Source organism: Scyliorhinus canicula, chromosome 23, assembly GCF_902713615.1.
Source record: "Scyliorhinus canicula chromosome 23, sScyCan1.1, whole genome shotgun sequence".
NCBI classification, from domain to species: Eukaryota; Metazoa; Chordata; class Chondrichthyes; order Carcharhiniformes; family Scyliorhinidae; genus Scyliorhinus; species Scyliorhinus canicula.
Window position 1 is genome coordinate 822,846 of NC_052168.1, and position 27,677 is coordinate 850,522.

The following is a 27,677-nucleotide window of genomic DNA, read 5'->3' on the forward strand; positions in this document are numbered from 1 at the left end:
TCATGTATTTTTCCAGCAATCAGCTGCAAGAAAAGGGAAAATAAACGCCGACGAGAAGGTTTGTCTCTCTGTCTGCTCCCCGTTTTCTCTGTACCAGCTCAAAGGGAGCGCACAGAATGACTGAGAGGAGAAAATGGTAAAGGACGACACAACCTATTTTAGTCATAAAGGTGGAGAGAGTCTTGGACATGCCGGAAGGGTTGGAATTCTTTGGATTTGAGCAGTCCAGGCTTGGGTCTATAACAGTTTAGATCCCCTCCAGAAATCTCATGGTGGGTATCTAGGTTGGAAAGGGAGGAGAGAAGTGAAGTCATAAATTTTGCATTGTCCCAGTTAGGGGCATAGACATTCACCAGGGGACAAAGTGTGCCACAAACTATTATATAATGTCCTCCGTGATCTGAGATTATGTTTAAGGGGGAGAACTGTATTCTTTCCTCAATCAAAACTGCCATCCTCTAGCTTTGCCGTTAAAGTTGGAATAAAGTTCCTGGCCAACCCAAGCTTTGCGTAATCTGGTCATTAACACAAAGGTGCGTCTCCTGAAGGAATGCAATGTCAGTGTGAAGGCTTTTGAGATGTGAAAATACTTTGAATGTTTAACTGGGCCATTTAATCCCCTACGATTCCCTGTAACTAGCCTAAACGAGAGCCCTGCACCAACCTGACCGCCTGAGCTAGTTATGCGTATCGGGTCAGCAAATTGAATTAAAAAGAAAACAAGGCCAAGAAGATCAACTGCACAATGAAAGAGGCCAAATACAAAACGTCTTTGGTTACTATCAACGTAAAAAATACCTCCCAATCCCCTCCATCTCGAGAACAATCAGCACACTCCCAAACCACTAGAATAAAGACAAACGGTGTGATAATAAACTTTCACTAAATAAAATCAGAAATCAAATCCTAAACTTGTCATTATAAACAAGACAAGCAGCAAGGATAAGACCATAAGACATAGCAGCAGAATTAGGCCACTCAGCCCATCGAGTCTGCTCCGCCATTCAATCATGGCTGATATTTTCTCATCCCTATTCTCCTGCCTTCTCCCCATAACCCCGGATCCCCTTATTAATCAAAAACCTATCTATCTCTGTCTTAAAGACACTCAGTGATTTGGCCTCCACAGCCTTCTGCAGCAAAGAGTTCCACAGATTCACCACCCTCTGGCTGAAGAAATTCCTCCTCATCTCTGTTTTAAAGGATCATCCCTTTAGTCTGAGATTGTGTCCTCTGGTTTCAGTTTTTCCTACAAGTGGAAACATGCAGGCCTCGCAGTATCTTGTACGTTGCAATAAGATTCCCTCTCATCCTTCTAAACTCCAACGAGTACAGGCCCAGAGTCCTCAACCGTTCCTCATACGACAAGTTCTTCATTCCAGGATTCCACCTTACACGGCATCTGGTGATAACGCAACCACGTTAATGGGGTGTATCAATGACGTATGAACCACGTTATATAATATGCCACTGAAAGGTTGCTTGTTATAACAGCATAGCAAAAACCCTAGTGCATTCTGTAGCCATCTAAAATGGTCCAGCAATGAATGCTGGGGAAAGTACTCAAGGGTATGGACAGACATTATTCAGAACAGATCAAACAAAGTTACAGCAAAATGCTTTGCAGACTTCAAAAGATTTCAGAGGTTGATGCGAATAACATAAGTAAAAAGCCATCTGTAGTTCACCCCAGGATCAATACCAATAGAACTGTCCTGTTAATCACACTTGTTTACCAGACACTGCGGCACCTAATTTCCTTATTTGGAAGGGCCTCTTATGTTTCCAACACCTTATGTGCAAGGTAGGTGGATTGAACATGCTAAATTGCCCCTTAATTGGAAAAAAATTAATTGGGTACACTAAATTTATTTTTTTTAATGTTTCCAACACTTTCAGGCGTGCCCACCCCAAAATTGATGTGACACGCCTGATTGGGCTTGATCGATCAGGCTGGTCGAACCCTGATCAAATGATTGACAAATGACCCAGAGACTGCCCACCAAAAGTGTCACGAAATTCAAACAGCATAGAAGTTACTGCACAGAATCATTCTCTCTCTTGGGCAGCAGTAACGAACAGCGGTGACTTCCTCCAGCCACCGAAGGAGACCAACAGAAGGAAGAGCAGAGTCAGAAGAGAACCAGATTGATAACCAACTAACAGAGGCCTACAAGACCGGAACTGATAACAGGCCTGTATCTGCCTAATGCTCATCAGTCACAGCCAAGTTACTATTGGTGTATAGTGTACCCTATGATTGGGAGTTTGTTATTGAATAACCATAACCATTGTGTGCACGTGAATAAATATTTTTCTGTTTCATAAACTGAGCCTCATAGTCATTTGTCCACTGTATACGAGTTAAGACACACTGTGGTTTATAAAGGGCAACAATTCGAACAGTCGAACATGCCTTTAATTTTGAGCATATTAAATGGCCAAAACAAGTGATCAAGCAGAAAACTACACCAAAACGTATCAACCTCCTGACAAAGCTCCGTAATTAAACTAGACATTGCGTATTAATTCAGGTTAGCCAAATATCTTGACCAGAACTAAAAGAATCAACAAAGATGTCTTCGCGGAAAGGGGGACATGCAGCATTGAAAATATACCTTCTAAAAGAGCAATGCTGACTTTCCCCACAGCTAATAATAATAATCGCTTATTGTCACAAGTAGGCTTCAATAAAGTTACAGTGAAAAGACCCTCGTCGCCACATTCCAGCGGCTGTTCGGGGAGGCCGGTGCGGGAATTGAACCCGCGCTGCTGGCCTTGTTCTACCTTACAAGCCAGCTATTTAGCCCACTATATGAAACTAGCTTGAGTACGGACCACAATGTGAGCCTGGATTGTAGATGCACATTCAGCAGGACCATCATTAATTACGCCGAGTGTAAACAATAATGGCCAGGTATTGAAAAGGCACAGCTTGCAATCATTACTCCTATTGTGGTACTGGATAAATCCTGGGTTTAGGGAAAGTTTCCTCTCCCATCACCTTTCTAAATAATTCCGACATAAACTGTGTTGGGGTTTGGCCCTCAGTCCCTTCTGCTGGGCCAACATAGGTTTTGTCATCTTGACCGGTTTTCTAAGTCATTGATGTTGACCCGCAGTGACACTTTCCTTAATCACTGGTCAGCTTGGATCCCAGTGTACAGATTCTGTCACCGTGCTCCGAGATGGATGTCTTGATAAGGGTGTTGGCGTGAGAATCAATTTCCTTTTTTTGTTCATGGGACGTGGATGTCGCTGTGCCAGCATTTATTGTCCATCCCTAATTGCCCTTGAGGGGGTAGTTAAGAGTCAACCACATTGCTGTGGGTTGGGTCTGGAGTCACATGTGGGCCAGACCGGGTAAGGACGGCAGATTTCCTTCCCTGAAGGACATTAGTTTTACAACAATGGTTTCATGGTCATCATTAGACTTTTAATTCCAGATTTTTATTGAATTCAAATTTCACTGTCTGCAGTGGCGGGATTGGAACCTGCATTACTCTGGCTCTCTGGTTTACCAGTCCAGTGACAATAAAACTACACCACTGCCTCCCCATAAATGAATGGTGTGGAGGGTGGATCGAATAGGATGCAGTCTCTTCCAAAGGATTTTTCAGCTCAAGGGCCAAACTTTGTTGGGACTTGTCGAGCTCAGAGACCAGAATTACGCCAGGGGAAGCCGGTCACCATCTTAACTGTAACTGTCCCGCCAGCCGGGGCTTAACATAGAACATAGAACAGTACAGCACAGAACAGGCCCTTCGGCCCTCGATGTTGTGCCGAGCAATGATCACCCTACTCAAACCCATGTATCCACCCTATACCCGTAACCCAACAACCCCCATTAACCTTATATTATTTAGGACACTATGGGCAATTTATCATGGCCAATCCACCTAACGTGCACATCTTGGACTGTGGGAGGAAACCGGAGCACCCGGAGGAAACCCACGCACACACGGGGAGGACGTGCAGACTCCGCACAGACAGTGACCCAGCCGGGAATCGAACCTGGGACCCTGGAGCTGTGAAGCATTTATGCTAACCACCATGCTACCGTGCTGCCCCCTGCTCCCTGCTTCATCATTGGATTTTTCTCTCGCCTATTTGTTTTAAACTCTTGGGCATATTTAAATAAACTTGTTGCCTGAGTGTTTGAGTTAGTTTTTGTGAAATGAAATGAAAATCGCTTATTGTCACGAGTAGGCTTCAAATGAAGTTACTGTGAAAAGCCCCTAGTCGCCACATTCCGGCGCCTGTTCGGGGAGGTGAATAACATTATATCAGCATATTGAGAAGAAATTTGTAAAAAGAATGGTGGTGAGAAAGACCACGAGTTCTTTCTCTACATCACACAACCAGGAATCCCTCTCTCTCGCTATCTTTTAATCTCCTGTTGCAGGTTATTGGCAGCTTCATTGACTGTTGCCAGAAAGGCTCCTCCCATTGTTAGTGATGCATTTTACTCGGTAACTTGCGACCTATCTCTCTCTCTCCTGGCTCGGACTAACTCTGGTGCATTGTGCAGTCTGCTGTCCCTGTGCCGCACTGAAGCTTGAGCTGAGATGTAGTTTTTGGAATTCAGGGGGAAGCAGAATATTTCTAAACGGCAAACCTTGGCAAAGAGGTAGGAATCATTTTGAAATGTTTACGTACTTGCACCATCTTGCTGGGTTAAGTTGCAGTTTTGAAAGGGGGAGGGGCCATCATTCAGCCGATTTCTGGCATCTCCCTCACACTGATCATTATTCGGTCCAAACTTGCACCGAAAGAGGGAGCAGAGTCCAGAGCTCACACTCCCTATAGTCCAGGAACATGTTCTGGGACCATCATAGCTAATATGACGTGGACTCTCAAAGACCAGAAAAATAACATCGCCACCTTGTTTAGACTTTATTGACAGAAAGAACTACGTGCTTGTCCTTCAATTTCAGCAAACAGATTGTGTTTATTTAGAACAATTGTTTCAACTGAATAACTCCAGAGGGAACAGTTGTTATGCTGCAAGATTTGTAAAGACTGAGTCAGATCCCAGAGAATAGTGGACCTGGGATCTCATGCAGTGAATGCTGATTTCTTGTATTTCCTCAACAAGCCTGTTCCTGGCTTGTACAAGAGGTGAGTTTCTGGTTAGAATTAACGTTATCTCCTGGACTAGCTTTAGTTGCTTAAGGGGGTCAGAGGGGAATTTCCCAGTTTTTTCCCCCTCTAGTTGGACTAAGTTTTATTAAACCTGTCCTCTGTCTCTTCCATTTACCTTGCCTGATTCTGGGTGAAGGAGGAGAGATGATGAATGTATGTTTTGTGATTGATAAGGAATGAGAGCTGGGAAAGGCTGGAGAGCCAGTCGACCTTTCCTCATGTTCAATCTGTAATGAATATGGTGGGAAGGTAAATCTCTCCATACTGGCAGCACTGTGCATTCAAATATTGTTGTCTAGTTTATTCACCCTCTATATATGTCCATCCTCTCCATATTGGGGAGGGTTTGTCATGTGTAACTTCACTATTCGGTACAATACTCAGCCAGACAACTCAGCAGATATTTGATCTCATTACTGAACAATATCTAAACTGTAAGTGGGCTTTGGAAAATCTTAATAAGGCTGTTTTAAGGTTTTATATGTACCATATCTATAGTGATGGCCTTCTGATCACATAGATTAGCTGTATATTAAATGTGATGATAATGGCTGGGAGGTGATTTTATCTTCTGTGAGGATGATGATCTGATATTTTATATCCTGGCTTGTAAATGAAGAATTGTTACAATAAGAAAACAAAGGATTGCTGACAATGTGAAACAGGCCCAAGCAGGACCCCCCACTGTCAGGAGCTCCATGATTCAGCATCCGTCTGTCTGTCTCTCTCTGTCTGTCTGCCTCTCTCTCTCACTCTCTGTGTCACTGTCTGTTTATCTCTCCCTCTCTCTGTCTGTCTGTCTGCCTCTCTCTCTCACTCTCTCTCTCTGTCATTGTCTGTCTGTCTCTCTCTCTCCCTCTCTCTGTCTGTCTGCCTCTCTCTCTCACTCTCTCTCTCTCTCTGTCTCTCTGTCATTGTCTGTCTGTCCCTTTCTCTGTGTCAGTGTGTCTCTCTCTCGCTCTGTGTCTCTGTGTCTGTCTGTCTGTCTGTCTCTCTCTCTCTGACTCTGTCTATGGGATCTCCGCACATTTGCCGTCCACTCCACCCCTAACAAACTCTGCAGCTCATCCCTGCTCCCACCCACTCCCCAATCGTCCACCCACTCCCCAATCGTCCACCCACTCCCCAATCGTCCACCCACTCCCCAATCGTCCACCCACTCCCCAATCGTCCACCCACTCCCCAATCGTCCACCCACTCCCCAATCGTCCACCCACTCCCCAATCGTCCACCCACTCCCCAATCGTCCACCCACTCCCCAATCGTCCACCCACTCCCCAATCGTCCACCCACTCCCCAATCGTCCACCCACTCCCCAATCGTCCACCCACTCCCCAATCGTCCACCCACTCCCCAATCGTCCACCCACTCCCCAATCGTCCACCCACTCCCCAATCGTCCACCCACTCCCCAATCGTCCACCCACTCCCCAATCGTCCACCCACTCCCCAATCGTCCACCCACTCCCCAATCGTCCACCCACTCCCCAATCGTCCACCCACTCCCCAATCGTCCACCCACTCCCCAATCGTCCACCCACTCCCCAATCGTCCACCCACTCCCCAATCGTCCACCCACTCCCCAATCGTCCACCCACTCCCCAATCGTCCACCCACTCCCCAATCGTCCACCCACTCCCCAATCGTCCACCCACTCCCCAATCGTCCACCCACTCCCCAATCGTCCACCCACTCCCCAATCGTCCACCCACTCCCCAATCGTCCACCCACTCCCCAATCGTCCACCCACTCCCCAATCGTCCACCCACTCCCCAATCGTCCACCCACTCCCCAATCGTCCACCCACTCCCCAATCGTCCACCCACTCCCCAATCGTCCACCCACTCCCCAATCGTCCACCCACTCCCCAATCGTCCACCCACTCCCCAATCGTCCACCCACTCCCCAATCGTCCACCCACTCCCCAATCGTCCACCCACTCCCCAATCGTCCACCCACTCCCCAATCGTCCACCCACTCCCCAATCGTCCACCCACTCCCCAATCGTCCACCCACTCCCCAATCGTCCACCCACTCCCCAATCGTCCACCCACTCCCCAATCGTCCACCCACTCCCCAATCGTCCACCCACTCCCCAATCGTCCACCCACTTCCTCCACCCTCTCCAGCACATCTGATCTCAACTCAACTCACACACTCAGACAGACACACACACACACACACTCAGACACACACAGAGACGCAGACACACAGGAACCCTGGTTATAGCTGACAGGGTAACGGTCAGTGAAGTTCAGTGTTTACCCACACTGCAACATAGCTGGTATTAGTTAACGGGGCCACAGTCGGACAGACAACTGAAGACATACTGGGTATTAATGAGTTCCCTGACCATCTTGCCATTTACTAAAAGTGATGTTTGTCTGTGACAGGATGTGTACTCCCACAGCACCAACTGCCCTCCAGAAAAAGGAGGAAGTGGAAAAGTTAGTTAGTAAAAGCCAAGAGGCCAAGTCATTTGCATATTGTCCATACAGCAAGTTCCCGGTTGGAGCCGCTTTACTGACGGAGGATGGAAAGGTCTTCACAGGTAAGCAATCTTCATCACTTTCTCCTCATGTGCTTCATGTCTTCATCCCTGAATTTTAACTAAAAGAGCCATCGATGAGGAAGACCCTGACTTGACGAATAACTTTTCCACCCAGTTAACGGGAATTGCCAGTAGCCACTGAGATGGAGCTTGAGATCAGATCCTGCACTGTTTCCACTGGTTCCCTTAACCCCGTTTCCCTGTCCTTTCCCCAATCACCATCACATCTGACCCAGCTCCTATGAAGCAGACAAATATTCCCACATGGAAGCAAACTGTTTACCCGTCACACCAGTGGTATTCTAACCCCATGTGCCTGCAGTTAACTATATGCCAGTAATTTCAATATCACAGACTCACAACCATAGCTTTGCGCAGGTGAAGGAGACACAGCCAGAGTGGGAATTGGAACTTGGTCATTTGGGCAGTATGGTAATTCGGCGCGGAGTGGGAGGAGGTGCTGTTTCCCTTTTTGTTCCGTTTCCTTCGTTTGGCTTTGTAACTGGGGGGGGGGCACTGAAAAGTGACGTCACAGGAAAGCTGTGACCAGATTGGCTGATAGGGAATCTGCACTAAATTTAAAAATTAAACATTGTTAAACTAATTAAACATAATTAATTAATTACTTAATCATAATTTAGAGGGATATCTAAACCAGAGATTAGCTTTTACATTTATAGTGGAAATCTAGTGCTTTAACAGTAACTTTTTTTTTAAATGTTTAATTTAATTTACTAATTAATTAGCACAATGTCAATTAGAGGGGTGCAGAGCTTTGACTGTGAGATGTGGCAGGTCCGGGAGGCTTCCAGTGTCCCGGATTGCTTCATCTGCAGAAAGTGCCCCCAACTGGAGCCCCTCACAGACCGTGTGGCTCGGTTGGAGCAGCAGTTGGATGCACTTAGGAGCATCGCAGGTGGCGGAAAGCGTCATAGATAGCAGTTATATAGATGTGGTCACACCCAAGGTGCAGGCAGAGAGATGGGTGACCACCAGAAGGGGCAGGCAGTCAGTGCAGGAATCCCCTGTGGTTGTCCCCCTCTCTAACAGGTATACCCCTTTGGATACTGTTGGGGGGAATAGCCTATCGGGGAAAACAGCAGCAGCCAGAGCAGTGGCACCACGGCTGGCTCTGATGCTCAGAAGGGAGGGCCAATGCGCAGAAGAGCAATAGTCATAGGGGACTCTATAGTCAGGGGCAAAGACAGGCGCTTCTGTGGACATGAAAGAGACTCCAGGATGGTCTGTTGCCTCCCTGGTGCCAGGGTCCAGGATGTCTTAGAACGGGTAGTGGGCATCCTGAAGGGGGAGGGCAAACAGGCAGAGGTCGTTGTACATATTGGTACTAACGACATTGGCAGGAAGGGGCATGAGGTCCTGCAGCAGGAGTTCAGGGAGCTAGGCAGAAAGTTAAAGACAGAACCTCTCGGGTTGTAATCTCAGGATTACTCCCTGTGCCACGTGCCAGTGAGGCTAGAAATAGGAAGATAGAGCAGCTAAACACGTGGCTAAACAGCTGGTGTAGGAGGGAGGGTTTCAGTTATCTGGACCACTGGGAGCTCTTCCGGGGCAGGTGTCACCTGTATAAAAAGGAAGGGTTGCATCACAGCGGGTCTGGTGGCCTGAAGTGTATATGTATTAATGCAACAAGTATAACAGGTAAGGCAGATGAACTTAAGAGCTTGGATTAGTACTTGGAACTATGATGTTGTTGCCATTACAGAGACCTGGTTGAGGGAAGGACAGGATTGGCAGCTGAACATTCCAGGATTTAGATGTTTCAGGCACGATAGAGGGGGAGGTAAAAGGGGTGGTGGAGTTGCGCTCCTGGTTAGGGAGAATATCACAGCTATACTACGGGAGGACACCTCAGAGGGCAGTGAGGCTATACCAGCAGAGATCAGGAATAAGAAGGCTGCAGTCACAATGTTGGGGGTTTACTACAGGCCACCCAACAGCCAGCAGGAGATAGAGGAGCAGATAGGTAGACAGATTTTGGAAAGGAGAAAAAGCAACAGGGTTATTGTGATGGAAGACTTCAACTTCCTCAATATTGACTGGGACTCACTTAGTGCTAGGGGCTTGGGCGGGGCAGAGTTTGTAAGGAACATCCAGGAGGGCTTCTTAATACAATATGTAGATAGTCCAACTAGGTAAGGGGCTGTACTGGACCTGATATTGGGGAATGAGCCCGGCCAGGTGGTAGAAGTTTCAGTCGGGGAGCATTTCGGGAACAGTGACCACAATTCAGTAAGTTTTAAAGTGCTGGTGGACAAGGATAAGAGTGGTCCTCGGGTGAATGTGCTAAATTGGGGGAAAGCTAATTATAACAATATTAGGCGGGAACTGAAGAACCTAGATTGGGGGCGGATGTTTGAGGGTAAATCAACATCTGACATGTGGGAGGTTTTCAAATGTCAGTTGAAAGGAATTCAGGACCGGCATGTTCCTGTGAGGAAGAAGGATAAATACGGCAAATTTCAGGAACCTTGGATAATGAGAGATATTGTAGGCCTCATCAAAAAGAAAAAGGAGGCATTTGTCAGGGCTAGAAGGCTGGGAACAGACGAAGCCTGTGTGGAATATAAGGAAAGTAGGAAGGAACTTAAGCAAGGAGTCAGGAGGGCTAAAACAGGTCGCGAAAAGTCATTGGCAAATAGGGTTAAGGAGGGTAGCCAGGGAAAGGGTTGGCCCACTGAAGGGGAAACACAGGTGGAGAAGGTCGTCAAGCAGGCATACGGCATGCTTGCCTTCATTGGCCGGGGCATTGAGTATAAGAATTGGCAAGTCATGTTGCAGCTGTATAGAACCATAGTTAGGGCACACTTGGAGTATAGTGTTCAATTCTGGAAGCCACATTACCAGAAGGATGTGGAGGCGAGAGAGGGTGCAGAAGAGATTTACCAGGATGTTGCCTGGTATGGAGGGCATTAGATATGAACAGCGGTTGAATAAACTCGGTTTGTTCTCACTGGAACGAAGGAGGTTGAGGGGAGACCTGATAGAGGTCTACAAAATTATGAGGGGCATAGACAGAGTGGATAGTCAGAGGCTTTTTCCCCAGGGTAGAGGGGTCAATTACTATAGAGCATAGGTTTAAGGTGCAAGGTTTAGAAGAGATGTACGAGGCAATTGTTTTTACACAGAGGGTAGTGGGTGCCTGGAACTCGCTGCCGGAGGAGGTGGTGGAAGCAGGGACGATAGTGACGTTTCAGGGGCATCTTGACAAATACATGGATAGGATGGGAATAGAGGGATACGGACCCAGGAAGTGCAGAAGATTTTAGTTTAGACGGGCAGTATGGTCGGCACAGGCTTGGAGGGCCGAAGGGCCTGTTCCTGTGCTGTACTTTTCTTTGTTCTTTGTATAAGCAACTCTTAAAAATCAAGAGATTCAGTTTAAAAATTGTGAGTTGCTATTTTTACAAACATAAACCGATATGGATCAACCGTTGATTTCTAAAGATTATTATTTAATCTTTAGCAGGTCAGAGTTCTTCACAAAAGTTATATTATTGTCCATTTGAGTGGAAGAACTTTCAGCGACCATATCCCTGAGTCCCAAAGACACCTGAAGATCATCCCACCCAAAAAATAGACAAGCTAATTTGCAAACATTCAGGGTGGTTGTCTAAGATGAACATGCACCCCCCCCCCCCCCCCCCCCCCCCCAACCATAGGCTAATGAGGGGCCAAACAGATGATTTCGGACTCCTTGTGCAAATAGAACGTCCTGGACATTAGACATGCTCCCACCATTGGGGTGGTGTCCCTAGGAAGGCAGTTAAACCTATATATGTCATTCAATCCTATAGGTCCCCCTGTGACTGTTGCTTATAAACATTTACCTGCTATGCAGCTGAAACTGAGCAGAACCACTATACACTGCAGCCCCAAAGTACAAAACCCTTTTCACATAATCCTTCCTATACCCTCACTTGCAGCAGCAAATACAGAATAAACTTGAACAATACCTGAGGTTTATGTATTAGTTGCTTTCGCGGGCGGCACAGTGGCACAGTGGTTAGCACCGCTGCCTTACAGCACTGAGGACCCGGATTCGATCCCGGCTCTGGGTCACTGTCCGTGTGCAGTTTGCACATTCTCCCCCTGTTTGCGTGGGTCTCACCCCCCACAACCCAAAAGATGTGCAGGGTAGGTGGATTGGCCGCACTAAATTGTCCCTTAATTGGAGAAAAAATATTTGGGAACTCTAACTTTATTTTTTAAATTGGTTACTTTCAAAGCGTCACCAGTAACACAGGAGCAGAATAACCAACTAAAGCTGTCTGCCAATGTCAAATTAAATTTGAATGGAGGTGATAAAATATATCACAAAATACCAACGACAGGTTTCAACCTGGCCATGATCAGTTTTAGATGGAAACCGTTCCCATCCCATAATACTGCTCGAGTCGCTGCTAACACCCTGCTGTATTCCACAGGTCCCAGTAAAACATTACCCAGGAGCTCAGTAATGACCTTCACCAACAAACTCCCCCAGCTCACAGTTTAAGTAGCTGACACAGCACACGCTGTGCCAAGTTGACTATAACAGCACAAAACATTTCTGTTATGAAGTGAGGAAGGAACATGTTTGTTTTTTATTCCTGATGAACACCAGTGGTCGTTCGTGAGAATTAAGTCGTCCCCCCACCCCCCTACCCAGGTACCATGCCCTATGAGAGGCTCTTGGTGACTATAGACTTCCATTGGTTTGATCCACGGTGATGGTCGGCAAAGCACTGCAATAGTTTGCTGTTACCTTCTGCACAATAGCTGACCAGGGAACTCTCCCACTCTTGCCATTTGTGAGAAGGGATCAGACCTTGTTAATGAATTTGTGTACAAAATAACTTGTGTACTATTTGCATTATTGGGCATCCCTCATACTCCATAACCAGGGGGGGAAACCGGTTGACTTTGCTGCTGATGTCTTGCTTGCTGTGTTTTGTGTTTACTGTTTCATGTTATTGGTCTGTATTTTGCTTTTTTTTTGTACAAAGGAACCGTTATTGAACTGATATATATCCCCGTTCCATAACTGTCTAAAGTCAGCTTCAATCTGTCTGTCCCAATTGTGTTATCGCAACAGAAGTAGTCGTAAAGGCTACTGCAGGACATCAATATCAACAGAGAAATGGTGTTGGGATAATTGATGGGATTGAAGCCGATCAATCCCCAGGGCCTGATAATCTACATCCCAGTGTACTTGAGGAAGTGATTCCAGAAATAGTGGATGCATTGGTGGTCTTCCAGGTTTCTTTTGACTCTGGAACACTCCCTGCAGATTGGAGGGTAGCTAATGTAACTCCACTATTTAAAAAGAGAGGTAGAGAGAAAGCAGGGAAATATTGCCCAGTAAGCCTGTCGTCACGTCGGTAGTGGGGAAAATCCATTATCAAAGATTTACTAGCAGAGCTCTGACAGAGTCAGCATGGATTTAGGAAGAGGAAATCATGCTTGACAAATCGACTGGAATTCTTCGAGGATATAACTATGAGAATTGATGAGGGGGAGCCAGTGGATGTGGTTTATTTGGACTTTCGGAAGGCTTTCGACAAAGTCCTGCATGAAAGATTAGCGTGTAAAACTAAAGCACACGGGATTAGGGGTAGCGTATTGAGGTGGATAGAAAACCGGTTGGTAGACAGGAAACAGAGAGTAGGAATTAACGGATCTTTTTCAAATTAGCAGAGAGTGACTAGTGGGGTACCACAGGGATTGGTGCTCAGACCCCAGCTCTTCACAATATACATTAATGATTTAGATGAGGTGGCAGCACGGTGGCGCAGTGGTTAGCAATGCTGCCTCATGGTGCCGAGGACCTGGGTTCGATCCTGGCCCCGAGTCACTGTCCTTGTGGAGTTTGCACATTCTCGCCGTGTGTCTCACCCCCACAACCCAAAGAAGTGCAGGGCAGGTGGATTGGCCACGCTAAATTGCCCCTTCATTGGAAAAGAAAATAATGGGGAACTCTAAATTTTTTTTTAAATCATTTAGTTGAGGGAACAAAATGTAATATCTCCAAATTTGCAGATGACACCAGGTTATGTGGGAGGGTGAGCTGTGAGGAGGATGCAGAGATCCTTCAGTGTGATTTTGACAAGTTGAGTGAGTGGGCAAATGAATGGCAGATGCAGTATAATTCGGAGAAATGGGAGGTTATCCACTTTGGTAGCAAAACCAAGAAGGCAGATCATTATCTGAATGGCCATAAATTAGGAGAGGGCAATGTGGGATGAGACCTGGGTGTCCTCATACACCAGTCACTGAAGATAAGCATGCAGGTACAGCAGGTAAATGGTATGTTGGCCTTCATTGCGAGAGGATTAGAGTACAGGAACAGGGATGTCTCGCTGCAATTATACAGGGCCTTGGTGAGGCCACGCCTGGAGTATTGTGTGCAGATTTGGTCTCCTTATCTGAGGAAGGATGTTCTTGCTCTAGAGGATATTCTAGCTCCAGAGGGAGTACCAGACTGATTCCTGGGATGGCAAGACTGACGTATGAGGAGACATTGAATCAGTTAAGATTGTATTGGCTGGAGTTCAAAAGAATGAGGGGGAAGAATCGCATAGAAACCTATAAAATTCGAACAGGACTGGACAGGGTAGATGCAGGATGTTCCCGATGGTGGGGGGTGTCCAGAACCAGGAGACGTAGTCTGATGATACGGGGTAGACCTTTTAGGACTGATTAGGAGAGATTTCTTCACCCAGAGAGTGGCCGGCCTGTGGATTCATTACCACAGAAAGTAATTGAGGCCAAAACATTGTATGTTTTCCACAAGCAGTTAGATATTGGACTTGGGGCGAATGGGATCAAAGGATCTGGGGGAAATCGGGATTAGGCTATTGAGTAAGGATGATCAGCCACGATCATAATGAATGGCGGAGCGGCTCAAAGAGCTGAATGGCCTCCTCCTGCTCCTATTTTCTATGTTCCTATTACTATTGGCCTCAGAACAATTTGGGAAGGCAGGGTGGGGGTGGGGGGGGGGGGGGGGGGGGGGGGGGGTGGAAGGAGCCAGGGATCCTGTTCCTGCCTCCAGCCAGTCATTCCTGCTGTCAAGTACCTGGGAGTGAAAGCCAAGTGCGAGCAGAGTCAGTGAAGGTGTGAAGACCCGAATGGCTATAGGTCTCTCTCTCAGTTTGTGTGAGCTCAGCCGTTTGGACGAGGCACAGAGAGATCAGCACCCGTGCAAATGAACCCTCGTACAGAGAGATCGGCACCCGTGCAAATGAACCCTCGTACAGAGAGATCGGCACCCGTGCAAATGAACCCTCGTACAGAGAGATCAGCACCCGTGCAAATGAACCCTCGTACAGAGAGATCAGCACCCGTGTCAGCTACTTAAACTGTGAGCTGGGGGAGTTTGTTGGTGAAGGTCATTACTGAGCTCCTGGGTAATGTTTTACTGGGACCTGTGGAATACAGCAGGGTGTTAGCAGCGACTCGAGCAGTATTATGGGATGGGAACGGTTTCCATCTAAAACTGATCATGGCCAGGTTGAAACCTGTCGTTGGTATTTTGTGATATATTTTATCACCTCCATTCAAATTTAATTTGACATTGGCAGACAGCTTTAGTTGGTTATTCTGCTCCTGTGTTACTGGTGACGCTTTGAAAGTAACCAATTTAAAAAATAAAGTTAGAGTTCCCAAATATTTTTTCTCCAATTAAGGGACAATTTAGTGCGGCCAATCCACCTACCCTGCACATCTTTTGGGTTGTGGGGGGTGAGACCCACGCAAACAGGGGGAGAATGTGCAAACTGCACACGGACAGTGACCCAGAGCCGGGATCGAATCCGGGTCCTCAGCGCTGAAAGGCAGCGGTGCTAACCACTGTGCCGCCCGCGAAAGCAACTAATACATAAACCTCAGGTATTGTTCAAGTTTATTCTGTATTTGCTGCTGCAAGTGAGGGTATAGGAAGGATTATGTGAAAAGGGTTTTGTACTTTGGGGCTGCAGTGTATAGTGGTTCTGCTCAGTTTCAGCTGCATAGCAGGTAAATGTTTATAAGCAACAATCACAGGGGGACCTATAGGATTGAATGACATATATAGGTTTAACTGCCTTCCTAGGGACACCACCCCAATGGTGGGAGCATGTCTAATGTCCAGGACGTTCTATTTGCACAAGGAGTCCGAAATCATCTGTTTGGCCCCTCATTAGCCTATGGTTGGGGGGGGGGGGGGGGGGGGGTGCATGTTCATCTTAGACAACCACCCTGAATGTTTGCAAATTAGCTTGTCTATTTTTTGGGTGGGATGATCTTCAGGTGTCTTTGGGACTCAGGGATATGGTCGCTGAAAGTTCTTCCACTCAAATGGACAATAATATAACTTTTGTGAAGAACTCTGACCTGCTAAAGATTAAATAATAATCTTTAGAAATCAACGGTTGATCCATATCGGTTTATGTTTGTAAAAATAGCAACTCACAATTTTTAAACTGAATCTCTTGATTTTTAAGAGTTGCTTATACAAAGAACAAAGAAAAGTACAGCACAGGAACAGGCCCTTCGGCCCTCCAAGCCTGTGCCGACCATACTGCCCGTCTAAACTAAAATCTTCTGCACTTCCTGGGTCCGTATCCCTCTATTCCCATCCTATCCATGTATTTGTCAAGATGCCCCTGAAACGTCACTATCGTCCCTGCTTCCACCACCTCCTCCGGCAGCGAGTTCCAGGCACCCACTACCCTCTGTGTAAAAAAAATTGCCTCGTACATCTCTTCTAAACCTTGCACCTTAAACCTATGCTCTATAGTAATTGACCCCTCTACCCTGGGGAAAAAGCCTCTGACTATCCACTCTGTCTATGCCCCTCATAATTTTGTAGACCTCTATCAGGTCTCCCCTCAACCTCCTTCGTTCCAGTGAGAACAAACCGAGTTTATTCAACCGCTGTTCATATCTAATGCCCTCCATACCAGGCAACATCCTGGTAAATCTCTTCTGCACCCTCTCTCGCCTCCACATCCTTCTGGTAATGTGGCTTCCAGAATTGAACACTATACTCCAAGTGTGCCCTAACTATGGTTCTATACCTATAACTAAGGGGCAGCAGGGTAGCATGGTGGTTAGCATAAATGCTTCACAGCTCCAGGGTCCCAGGTTCGATTCCCGACTGGGTCACTGTCTGTGTGGAGTATGCACGTCCTCCCCATGTGTGCGTGGGTTTCCTCCGGGTGCTCCGGTTTCCTCCCACAGTCCAAAGATGTGCGGGTTAGGTAGATTGGCCATGCTAAATTGCCCGTAGTGTCCTAATAAAAGTAAGGTTAAGGGGGGGGTTGGGTTACGGGTATAGGGTGGATACGTGGGTTTGAGTAGGGTGATCATGGCTCGGCACAACATTGAGGGCCGAAGGGCCTGTTCTGTGCTGTACTGTTCTATGTTCTATGTATACAGCTGCAACATGACTTGCCAGTTCTTATACTCAATGCCCCGGCCAATGAAGGCAAGCATGCCGTATGCCTGCTTGACTACCTTCTCCACCTGTGTTTCCCCTTTCAGTGACCTGTGGACCTGTACACCTAGATCTCTCTGACTTTCAATACTCTTGAGGGTTCTACCATTCACTGTATATTCCCTACCTGTATTAGACCTTCCAAAATGCATCACCTCACATTTGTCCGAATTAAACTCCATCTGCCATCTCTCCGCCCAAGTCTCCAAACGATCTAAACCCTGCTGTATCCTCTGACAGTCCTCATCGCTCTCCGCAATTCCACCAACCTTTGTGTCGTCCGCAAACTTACTAATCAAACCAGTTACATTTTACTCCAAATAATGTATATATACTACAAACAGCAAAGTCCCAGCACTGATCCCTGCGGAACACCACTAGTCACAGCCCTCCAATCAGAAAAGCACCCTTCCATTGCTACTCTCTGCCTTCTATGACCTAGCTAGTTCTGTATCCATCTTGCCAGCTCACCTCTGATCGCGTGTGACTTCACCTTTTGTACCAGTCTGCCATGAGGGACCTTGTCAAAGGCCTTACTGAAGTCCATATAGACAACACCCACTGCCCTACCTGCATCAATCATCTTTGTGACCTCTTTGAAAAACTCTATCAAGTTAGTTGGGCACGACCTCCCATTCACAAAACCGTGCTGCCTCTCGCTAATACAACCATTTGCTTCCAAATGGGAGTAGATCCTGTCTCGAAGAAATCTCTCCAGTAATTTCCCTACCAGTGATGTAAGGCTCACCGGCCTGTAGTTCCCTGGATTATTCTTGCTACCTTTCTTAACAAAAGAACAACATTGGCTATTCTACAGTCCTCCGGGACATCACCTGAAGACAGTGAGGATCCAAAGATTTTTGTCAAGGCCTCAGCAATTTCCTCTCTAGCCTCCTTCAGTATTCTGGGGTAGATCCCATCAGGCCCTGGGGATTTATTCACCTTAATATTTTTCAAGATGCCCAACACTGTCTTTTTGGATCTCAATGTGACCCAGGCTGTCTACACACCCTTTTCCAGACTAAACATCCACCAATTCCTTCTCTTTGGTGAATACTAATGCAAAGTATTCATTTAGTACCTCGCCCATTTCCTCTGGCTCCACACATAGATTTCTCCCCCCCCCCCCCCCTTCAGTGGGCCAACCCTTTCCCTGGCTACCCTCCTTAACCTTATTTGCCAATGACTTTTCACGACCTGTTTTAGCCCTCCTGACTCCTTGCTTAAGTTCCTTCCTACTTTCCTTATATTCCACACAGGTTTCGTCTGTTCCCAGCCTTCTAGCCCTGACAAATGCTTCCTTTTTCTTTTTGATGGGGCCTACAATATCCTTCGTTATCCAAGGTTCCTGAAATTTGCCGTATTTATCCTTCTTCCACACAGGAACATGCCGGTCCTGAATTCCTTTCAACTGACATTTGAAAGCCTCCCACATATCAGATGTTGATTTGCCCTGAAACATCCGCCCCCAATCTGGGTTCTTCAGTTCCCGACTAATATTGTTATAATTAGCCTTCCCCCAATTTAGCACATTCACCCGAGGACCACTCTTATCCTTGTTCACCAGCACTTTAAAACTTACTGAATTGTGGTCACTGTTCCCGAAATGCCTCCCGACTGAAATTTTTACCACCTGGCCGGGCTCATTCCCCAATACCAGGTCCAGTACAGCCCCTTACCTAGTTGGACTATCTACATATTGTATTAAGAAGCCCTCCTGGATGTTCCTTACAAACTCTGCCCCGCCCAAGCCCCTAGCACTAAGAGAGTCCCAGTCAATATTGGGGAAGTTGAAGTCTTCAAATGAACCCTCGCACAGAGAGATCAGCATCTGTGCAAATGAACCCTCTGATCAGCAGGTTCCTAATAATTTGACTTATTTCATCTCTTCCTCTTCAGGTTGCAATGTTGAAAATTCCTCTTTTCCGTTGGGAATCTGTGCTGAAAGGACTGCCATTCACAAGGCTATCTCAGAAGGTTCAAAAAAATTCAAGGCAATAGCTATTTCTAGGTACTGACTTAGACTCTGATGTAGTACTTTATTAGAAATCTATCAAGCTAGACACTCACTTTGTGTCTCATCTAACCCCTTCTCCCCTGGGATGTCAAACCTGAGATTCCCCACCTGTGTCACAGAGAGTTTAAAGTCAGGGTTGTGCCTCAGTCATTGCTTCCTGATTCACCTTCCAAAGAGGGTCCATAAATATGATTGGCAGGATGTGGTGAGCGGAGTCTCACAGGGGCCTCAACTTTTTACAATTTACATCATGGCCTTAGATGTGGGGAGCGAAGGCGTGGTAACTAAATTTGCAGACAACACAAAGATAGGTAGGAAAGTATGTTGTTAAGAAGTCTGGCAGTGGAATGTAATGTGGGAAAATATGAAGTTGTTCAGGAAGAATAAAACAGCAGAATGTTACTGAAACAGAGAGTGACTACAGAATGTCAAGGTGCAGAGGCATTTAGATGTTCTCGTGCAGAAGTCACAAACGGTTAGTCTGTAGGTACAGCAGGAAGGCTATCCTTTATTACGAGAGAATTTGAACATAAAAGTAAAGTTGTGATGCTTCAGTTCTGCAGGGCATTGTGGGGGGACCACATCTAGAATACTGGGTGTAGTTTTGGTCTCCTTATTTAATGAAGGATGTGAATATGTTGGAGGCAGGTCAGAGGAGGGTCAGTATCGATACCTGGAATGAGTGGGTTGCCTTATAGGGAACGTTGGGCTTGTCTCCACTGGACTTTAGATTCACCTGAGGAAGGAGCTGTGCTTCGAAAGCTAGTGATTCGAAACAAACCTGTTGGACTTTAACCTGGTGTTGTAAGACTTCTTATGGCGTTTAGAAGAATGCGGGGTGACGTTATTGAAGTGCGCAAGATCCTGAACGGTTTTGTCAAGGTGGGCGTGGAAAGGCTGTTTCCTCTTGTGTGTGATTCCAGAACATGGGAGCAATGTTTTAAAACTAGGGATCATTCTAATAGGACAGATTGTGCAACTTTGGAACTCTACCTCAGAAGACAGTGGAGACGGAGCCATTGCATATTTTCATGGCAGAGCTATATTTATTAGTTAAGAGATATCAGTTAGATTTATCAGTTAGGGGCAGCACGGTGGCGCAGTGATTAGCACTGCTGCCTCACGGCATTAAGGACCCAGGTTCGATCCCGGCTCTGGGTCACTGTCCATGTGGAGTTGGCACATTCTCCGTGTCTGCGTCTCACCCCCAGAACCCAAAGATGAGCAGGGTAGGTCGATTGGCCACGCTAAATTTCCCCTTAATTGGAAAAAATGAATTGGGTACTCCAAATTTAAAAAAAAAAAATTAGAGTTAGATTTCGAGTTCGATCAGCCATGAATGACCTTTGCTGAATGGACAGAATGGCCTCCTCCTGCTCCTATTTTGTATGTTCACATGGTCCAAGGGAATTCTGCAAAATGAGACGCAAGTTGCTGTAAATCCCAGAAATTCTGGATTAACAGGAATCGTGTAGAATTCCAATCAGTTGTGGGGAATGGTAGCTGTAATGTGCTGGATTCTTCTGCCCCGGCATCGTCACAGCGAGACGCGGGCCATTGACATCGGGCGGGCGGCATGGCCGGAGAACCCCACCCAATGTTTCTGGACTATTGTAAACGCTCAGATTTCAAATCCCAGCTGCAGACATAAGGGTTGAAATTTATTTATAAATGTGAACATTCTGTTCCCTTTCAGTGATAAATCAGATAATTTCATTGTTCCGTGCGGTGCGTGCAGGCAAGTCATGGTTGAGGTGAGGCCTCTTTATAATTCTTACCTCATGGTCTTTAATCCATTCAATCATTTCATTTATAACCCAATTGTTCAGCTGTAAAGCTGCAGCGGGATGGCAGAACCTCTGATAATCGGTCTGGGATTTGGGGGTCGGTCTGGGGTTTGGGGGTCAGTCTGGGATTTGGGGGTCGGTCTGGGGTTTGGGGGTCAGTCTGGGGTTTGGGGGCCGGTCTGGGGTTTGGGGGTCAGTCTGGGATTTGGGGGTCGGTCTGGGGTCAGTCTGGGATTTGGGGGTCAGTCTGGGATTTGGGGGTCAGTCTGGGATTTGGGGGTCGGTCTGGGGTCAGTCTGGGGATTGGGGGTCGGTCTGGGGTTTGGGGGTCAGTCTGGGATTTGGGGGTCAGTCTGGGGTTTGGGGGTCAGTCTGGGGGTCAGTCTGGGGTCAGTCTGGGGTTTGGGGGTCAGTCTGGGGTTTGGGGGTCAGTCTGGGGTTTGGGGGTCGGTCTGGGGGTCAGTCTGGGGTTTGGGGGCCGGTCTGGGGTTTGGGGGTCAGTCTGGGATTTGGGGGTCAGTCTGGGATTTGGGGGTCAGTCTGGGGTTTGGGGGTCGGTCTGGGGTCAGTCTGGGGTTTGGGGGTCAGTCTGGGGTTTGGGGGTCGGTCTGGGATTTGGGGGTCAGTCTGGGGTTTGGGGGTCGGTCTGGGGTTTGGGGGTCGGTCTGGGGTTTGGGGGTCAGTCTGGGGTTTGGGGGTCAGTCTGGGATTTGGGGGTCAGTCTGGGGTTTGAGGGTCAGTCTGGGATTTGGGGGTCAGTCTGGGATTTGGGGGTCAGTCTGGGATTTGGGGGTCAGTCTGGGGTTTGGGGGTCAGTCTGGGGTTTGGGGATCGGTCTGGGATTTGGGGGTCAGTCTGGGGTTTGGGGGTCAGTCTGGGGTTTGGGGGTCGGTCTGGGATTTGGGGGTCGGTCTGGGGTTTGGGGGTCAGTCTGGGGTTTGGGGGTCAGTCTGGGATTTGGGGGTCAGTCTGGGATTTGGGGGTCGGTCTGGGATCTCGGGGTCAGTCTGGGGTTTGGGGGTCGGTCTGGGATTTGGGGGTCAGTCTGGGATTTGGGGGTCAGTCTGGGGTTTGGGGATCGGTCTGGGGTTTGGGGGTCAGTCTGGGATTTGGGGGTCAGTCTGGGATTTGGGGGTCAGTCTGGGATTTGGGGGTCGGTCTGGGATTTGGGGGTCGGTCTGGGGTTTGGGGGTCAGTCTGGGGTTTGGGGGTCAGTCTGGGATTTGGGGGTCAGTCTGGGATTTGGGGGTCAGTCTGGGGTTTGGGGGTCAGTCTGGGATTTGGGGGTCGGTTTGGGGGTCGGTCTGGGGTTTGGGGGTCAGTCTGGGGTTTGGGGGCCAGTCTGGGGTTTGGGGGCCAGTCTGGGGTTTGGGGGTCAGTCTGGGGTTTGGGGGTCAGTCTGGGGTTTGGGGGTCGGTCTGGGATTTGGGGGTCGGTCTGGGATTTGGGGGTCGGTCTGGGATTTGGGGGTCAGTCTGGGGTTTGGGGGTCGGTCTGGGGTCAGTCTGGGGTTTGGGGGTCAGTCTGGGATTTGGGGGTCGGTCTGGGATTTGGGGGTCAGTCTGGGGTTTGGGGGTCGGTCTGGGGTCAGTCTGGGGTTTGGGGGTCGGTCTGGGATGTGGGGGTCAGTCTGGGATTTGGGGGTCAGTCTGGGATTTGGGGGTCAGTCTGGGGTTTGGGGGTCGGTTTGGGGGTCAGTCTGGGGTTTGGGGGTCAGTCTGGGATTTGGGGGTCGGTCTGGGATTTGGGGGTCAGTCTGGGGTTTGGGGGTCGGTCTGGGGTCAGTCTGGGGTTTGGGGGTCAGTCTGGGGTTTGGGGGTCGGTCTGGGATTTGGGGGTCAGTCTGGGATTTGGGGGTCAGTCTGGGATTTGGGGGTCGGTCTGGGATTTGGGGGTCAGTCTGGGGTTTGGGGGTCGGTCTGGGGTTTGGGGGGTCGGTCTGGGATTTGGGGGTCAGTCTGGGATTTGGGGGTCAGTCTGGGGTTTGGGGGTCAGTCTGGGGTTTGGGGGTCAGTCTGGGATTTGGGGGTCGGTCTGGTATTTGGGGGTCGGTCTGGGGTTTGGGGGTCAGTCTGGGATTTGGGGGTCAGTCTGGGATTTGGGGGTCGGTCTGGGATTTGGGGGTCGGTCTGGGATTTGGGGGTCGGTCTGGGGTTTGGGGGTCAATCTGGGGTTTGGGGGTCAGTCTGGGATTTGGGGGTCAGTCTGGGATTTGGGTGTCGGTTTGGGGGTCGGTCTGGGGTTTGGGGGTCAGTCTGGGGTTTGGGGGCCGGTCTGGGGTTTGGGGGTCAGTCTGGGATTTGGGGGTCGGTCTGGGATTTGGGGGTCAGTCTGGGGTTTGGGGGTCGGTCTGGGATTTGGGGGTCAGTCTGGGATTTGGGGGTCAGTCTGGGGTTTGGGGGTCGGTCTGGGGTTTGGGGGTCAGTCTGGGGTTTGGGGGTCAGTCTGGGATTTGGGGGTCAGTCTGGGATTTGGGGGTCGGTCTGGGGTTTGGGGGTCAGTCTGGGGTTTGGGGGCCAGTCTGGGGTTTGGGGGCCAGTCTGGGGTTTGGGGGTCAGTCTGGGATTTGGGGGTCAGTCTGGGGTTTGGGGGTCAGTCTGGGGTTTGGGGGTCAGTCTGGGATTTGGGGGTCGGTCTGGGGTTTGGGGGTCAGTCTGGGGTTTGGGGGTCAGTCTGGGATTTGGGGGTCAGTCTGGGATTTGGGGTCAGTCTGGGATTTGGGGGTCAGTCTGGGATTTGGGGGTCAGTCTGGGATTTGGGGGTCGGTCTGGGATTTGGGGGTCAGTCTGGGGTTTGGGGGTCAGTCTGGGATTTGGGGGTCAGTCTGGGATTTGGGGGTCGGTCTGGGATTTGGGGGTCGGTCTGGGATTTGGGGGTCGGTCTGGGATTTGGGGGTCAGTCTGGGATTTGGGGGTCGGTCTGGGATTTGGGGGTCAGTCTGGGATTTGGGGGTCGGTCTGGGGTTTGGGGGTCAGTCTGGGGTTTGGGGGTGAGATCGGTCTGGGGTTTGGGGGTGAGATCAATCTGGGGCTTGGGGGTCAGTCTGGGGTCAGTTTGGGGGTCAGTCTGGGGTCAGTCTGTGGTTTGGGGGTCAGTCTGGAGTTTGGGGGTGAGATCGGTCTGGGGTTTGGGGGTCGGAGGTCGGTTTGGGGGTCGGTCTGGGGTCAGTCTGGGGTTTGGGGATCGGTCTGGGGTTTGGGGGTCAGTCTGGGGTTTGGGGGTCAGTCTGGGGTTTGGGGGTGAGATCAGTCTGGGGTTTGGGGGTCGGAGGTCGGTTTGGGGGTCGGTCTGGGGTCGGGTTGGGGGTCAGTCTAGGGTCAGTCTGGGGTTTGGGGGTCAGTCTGGGGCTTGGGGGGGAGATCGGTCTGGGGCTTGGGGGCAGTTGGTTTGATACGTCTGTTTCAATAATGCCAGATTTTGAACTGATATTTATTTTATTTACCAAAGCAAATCTCCTTCTTCCCTCCCCTGTGTGTCGCTGTAGTTTGGAACAAAGTGGGAAGTGCACTTAACAAAGCCAGACAAGACGTACAAGACAATGACTGTTGAAGAACTCCTGCCAATGTCCTTTGGACCCAGGGACCTGACAACCAAATAGTGGACAATGCGTGAAGTGATTACAGATGAAATTGTTCAGGACCGGGAGCTTTCGCCTCATGGTGTTAACACGGAACTTTTAGTTTTACTCTTATACCCGATTGGTAATTTTCTAATACATTCATAGCTTCTTAAAAGTCTCCAGGAAGGATGGGAGATTTCTGAATTTGATACTTGATGTGACATTTGAGCCATTACTCAGAAACATCAAGTTGTGATACAATTAAGTTATTTTGAATGAAATGATTTTATTTGCTTATTTTCTGAGAGTGTGAAAGAGAGGAGAGAGAGAGGAATATGGCTCGACTATTGTCGAGCCATATTCATCCAGGCAAATATTGAGTATTCTGTCATCCTCCTGCGTGTGCTTTGCAGATGGTGGACAGCTTTGGGGAGTTACCTGCTACAGGATTCCCAGCCCCAACACAGTATTTATATTGTTGATCGAGATCAATTTCTAGTCAATGGCACCCCCCAGGTTGTTGTTAGTGGGGCTTCAGCAATGCTAATGAATGTCATAGGAAGATGCTTAGATTCTCTCTTGTTGGAGATGGTCATTGCCTGGCATTTGTGTGGCACAAATGTAACTTTCCAGTTATCAGCCCAAGCCTCACTGCATTTGGACATGGACTGCAATTGGAGAGATGTGAATGGTGCTGAACATTGTGAAAACCACAAACATCTCCACTTCTGATTTTATCATAGAAGGAATATCATTGATGAAACAACTGAAGATATTTCGGCCAAGAAACTACCGAGGAACTCCTACAGTGATGTTCTGGGATTGAGATACAAACAGATGATTCAGCTCCAATAACCACGTCCATCTTCCTTTGTGCTCAGTATCGGCATTAGCCAGTGGAGGGTTTCCTCCAATTCCCAAATGCCACACTCGGCCAAATAGGAACGTACAAAAATTAGGAACAGAAAGAGGCCACTCGGCCCCTCGAGCCTGCTCCACCATTCAATAAGATCATGGTTGATGCAATTGTGACCTCAACTCCACGTTCTGCCCACCCCAAAAACCTTGAACTCCCTTGTGAGTCAGGGATCCGCCTACCTCTACGTTAAATGTATTCAATAACAGTGCCATGAATGAGTGACCCTGGCACAACGCAAGCTGAGCATCAGTGAGAAGGTCATTGCTGAATAAGTGCCATCGATGACACTATCCAGCACTTTGCTGATGATGGAGAGTAGATTGATGGAGAGCTCATTGGCTGGGTTGGATTCGTTTTATGGACAGGATACACCTGGGAAATGTTCCACTTTGCTGGAGCCAAATCAACAGTCCTCTAGAACGAAGAATAGGAATTCCGAAGGCTGTGCTGACTCCCAGTGCTGTCCCTGACATCATTCCTGGGCTGGAGAGGAACCTCCAGTCTGATGGGAGGATCCAGTGAATAAGAAAGAGGTCCTACTAAGGGAGAATGAGTAGCCAACGGCTAAATTGAACACAACCTCGAGGGTAATAATCTCTGGATTAGCAAACTGGTGCAGGGTAAATAGGATCAGAGTTAGATACATGACTCAAAGATTGGTTTGGGAGAAATGGGTTTCGGTTCAATGGGCACTGGGGAAAGGGGGAGCTTTACGGAGACGGAGTTCTGGTCAGTCGCGTAACTAGGGCAGGACTGAGGGCTTCAAACTAAATAATGGGTGTGAGAGATCAAGTTGGGGAAGATGCAATAAATTAAATAGAAAAGACAAGGCAAAAGAGCAAGTTAGGAATAAGGGAAATGCGATTAATGTATTCAGGGAGGGACAGAGTGGGCAAACCCGACAATGCAGCAGTAGATAAGAATAGAGGCATTGCTGCCTCACGGCGCTGAGGACCCGGATCGAATCCCGGCTCTGGGTCACTGTCCGTGTGGAGTTTGCACGTTCTCCCCGTGTCTGCGTGGGTTTCACCCCCACAACCCAAAAGATGTGCAGGTTAGATGGATTGAACACATTAAATTGCCGCTTAATTGGAAAAAAATTAATTGGGAAAGTAAGACTCTCGGGGAAGGACGCACCATCCATGGTTAACTCAAGAGGTTAAAGATAGTATCGAACTGAAAGAAAATATGTATAATTGACTACAGCTCCGCCTTCAACACCATAATCCCAGCCAAGCTCGTATCAAAGCTCCAAAACCTAGGACTTGGCTCTCCACTCTGCAACTGGATCCTTGACTTTCTCTTTTTTTTAAATAATTTTTATTGAAATTTTTTACAGAAAATATAACAAACAATAGCAAACAACAATAAAACAACATAATAAGTATAACACCCCCAAGACCGTAGCATCGCATGTATCACCCCCCCCCCCCCCACACCAAGTGAACAAGATAACTTAAAAATAAATTTAAATTAAATAAACATAGTCAACGCCCCCCCCTTTTCCCCCTCCCCTCCTTTTTCCCCCTCCCCGTCCCCTTTTTCCCCCTCCTCCCCCTTTTTCCCCCTCCTCCCCCTTTTTCCCCCTCCTCCCCCTTTTTCCCCCTCCTCTCTTCCCCCCCTCCCCTCTCTTCCCCCCCCTCCCCTCTCTTCCCCCCCTCCCCTCTCTTCCCCCCCCCCTCCCCTCTCTTCCCCCCCCCCTCCCCTCTCTTCCCCCCCTCCCCTCTCTTCCCCCCCCCTCCCCTCTCTTCCCCCCCTCCCCTCTCTTCCCCCCCCCTCCCCTCTCTTCCCCCCCCCTCCCCTCTCTTTCCCCCCCCCTCCCCTCTCTTCCCCCCCCTCCCCTCTCTTCCCCCCCCCCCTCTCTTCCCCCCCTCCCCTCTCTTCCCCCCCTCCCCTCTCTTCCCCCCCTCCCCTCTCTTCCCCCCCTCCCCTCTCTTCCCCCCCTCCCCTCTCTTCCCCCCCTCCCCTCTCTTCCCCCCCTCCCCTCTCTTCCCCCCCTCCCCTCTCTTCCCCCCCCTCTCCCCTCTCTTCCCCCCCCCTCTCCCCTCTCTTCCCCCCCCCCTCTCCCCTCTCTTCCCCCCCCCTCCCCTCTCTTCCCCCCCCCTCTCCCCTCTCTTCCCCCCCCCTCTCCCCTCTCTTCCCCCCCCCTCTCCCCTCTCTTCCCCCCCTCCCCCCTCTCTTCCCCCCCCTCCCCTCTCTTCCCCCCCCTCCCCTCTCTTCCC

At 48.8% G+C, this 27,677-nt stretch overlaps 1 protein-coding gene across 2 annotated transcripts; it reads left to right on the forward strand.

Moving 5' to 3' along the window:
• Positions 1–4,468: 4,468 nt before the first annotated feature.
• LOC119956559 (cytidine deaminase-like) lies at positions 4,469–24,817 on the forward strand. 2 transcript variants are annotated; one of them, XM_038783859.1, is made up of 5 exons: positions 4,469–4,630; positions 7,538–7,695; positions 19,073–19,184; positions 20,887–20,944; positions 24,462–24,817. In XM_038783859.1, the coding sequence occupies exons 2-5, from the start codon at positions 7,539–7,541 to the stop codon at positions 24,573–24,575; spliced, it is 441 nt and encodes a 146-aa protein (XP_038639787.1). In that variant the 5' UTR covers positions 4,469–4,630; position 7,538; the 3' UTR covers positions 24,576–24,817. The 2 variants fall into 2 exon arrangements, with proteins under 2 accessions (XP_038639787.1, XP_038639788.1); XM_038783860.1 differs by lacking the exon at positions 4,469–4,630 and adding an exon at positions 4,774–5,121.
• The last annotated feature ends 2,860 nt before the right edge of the window (positions 24,818–27,677 follow it).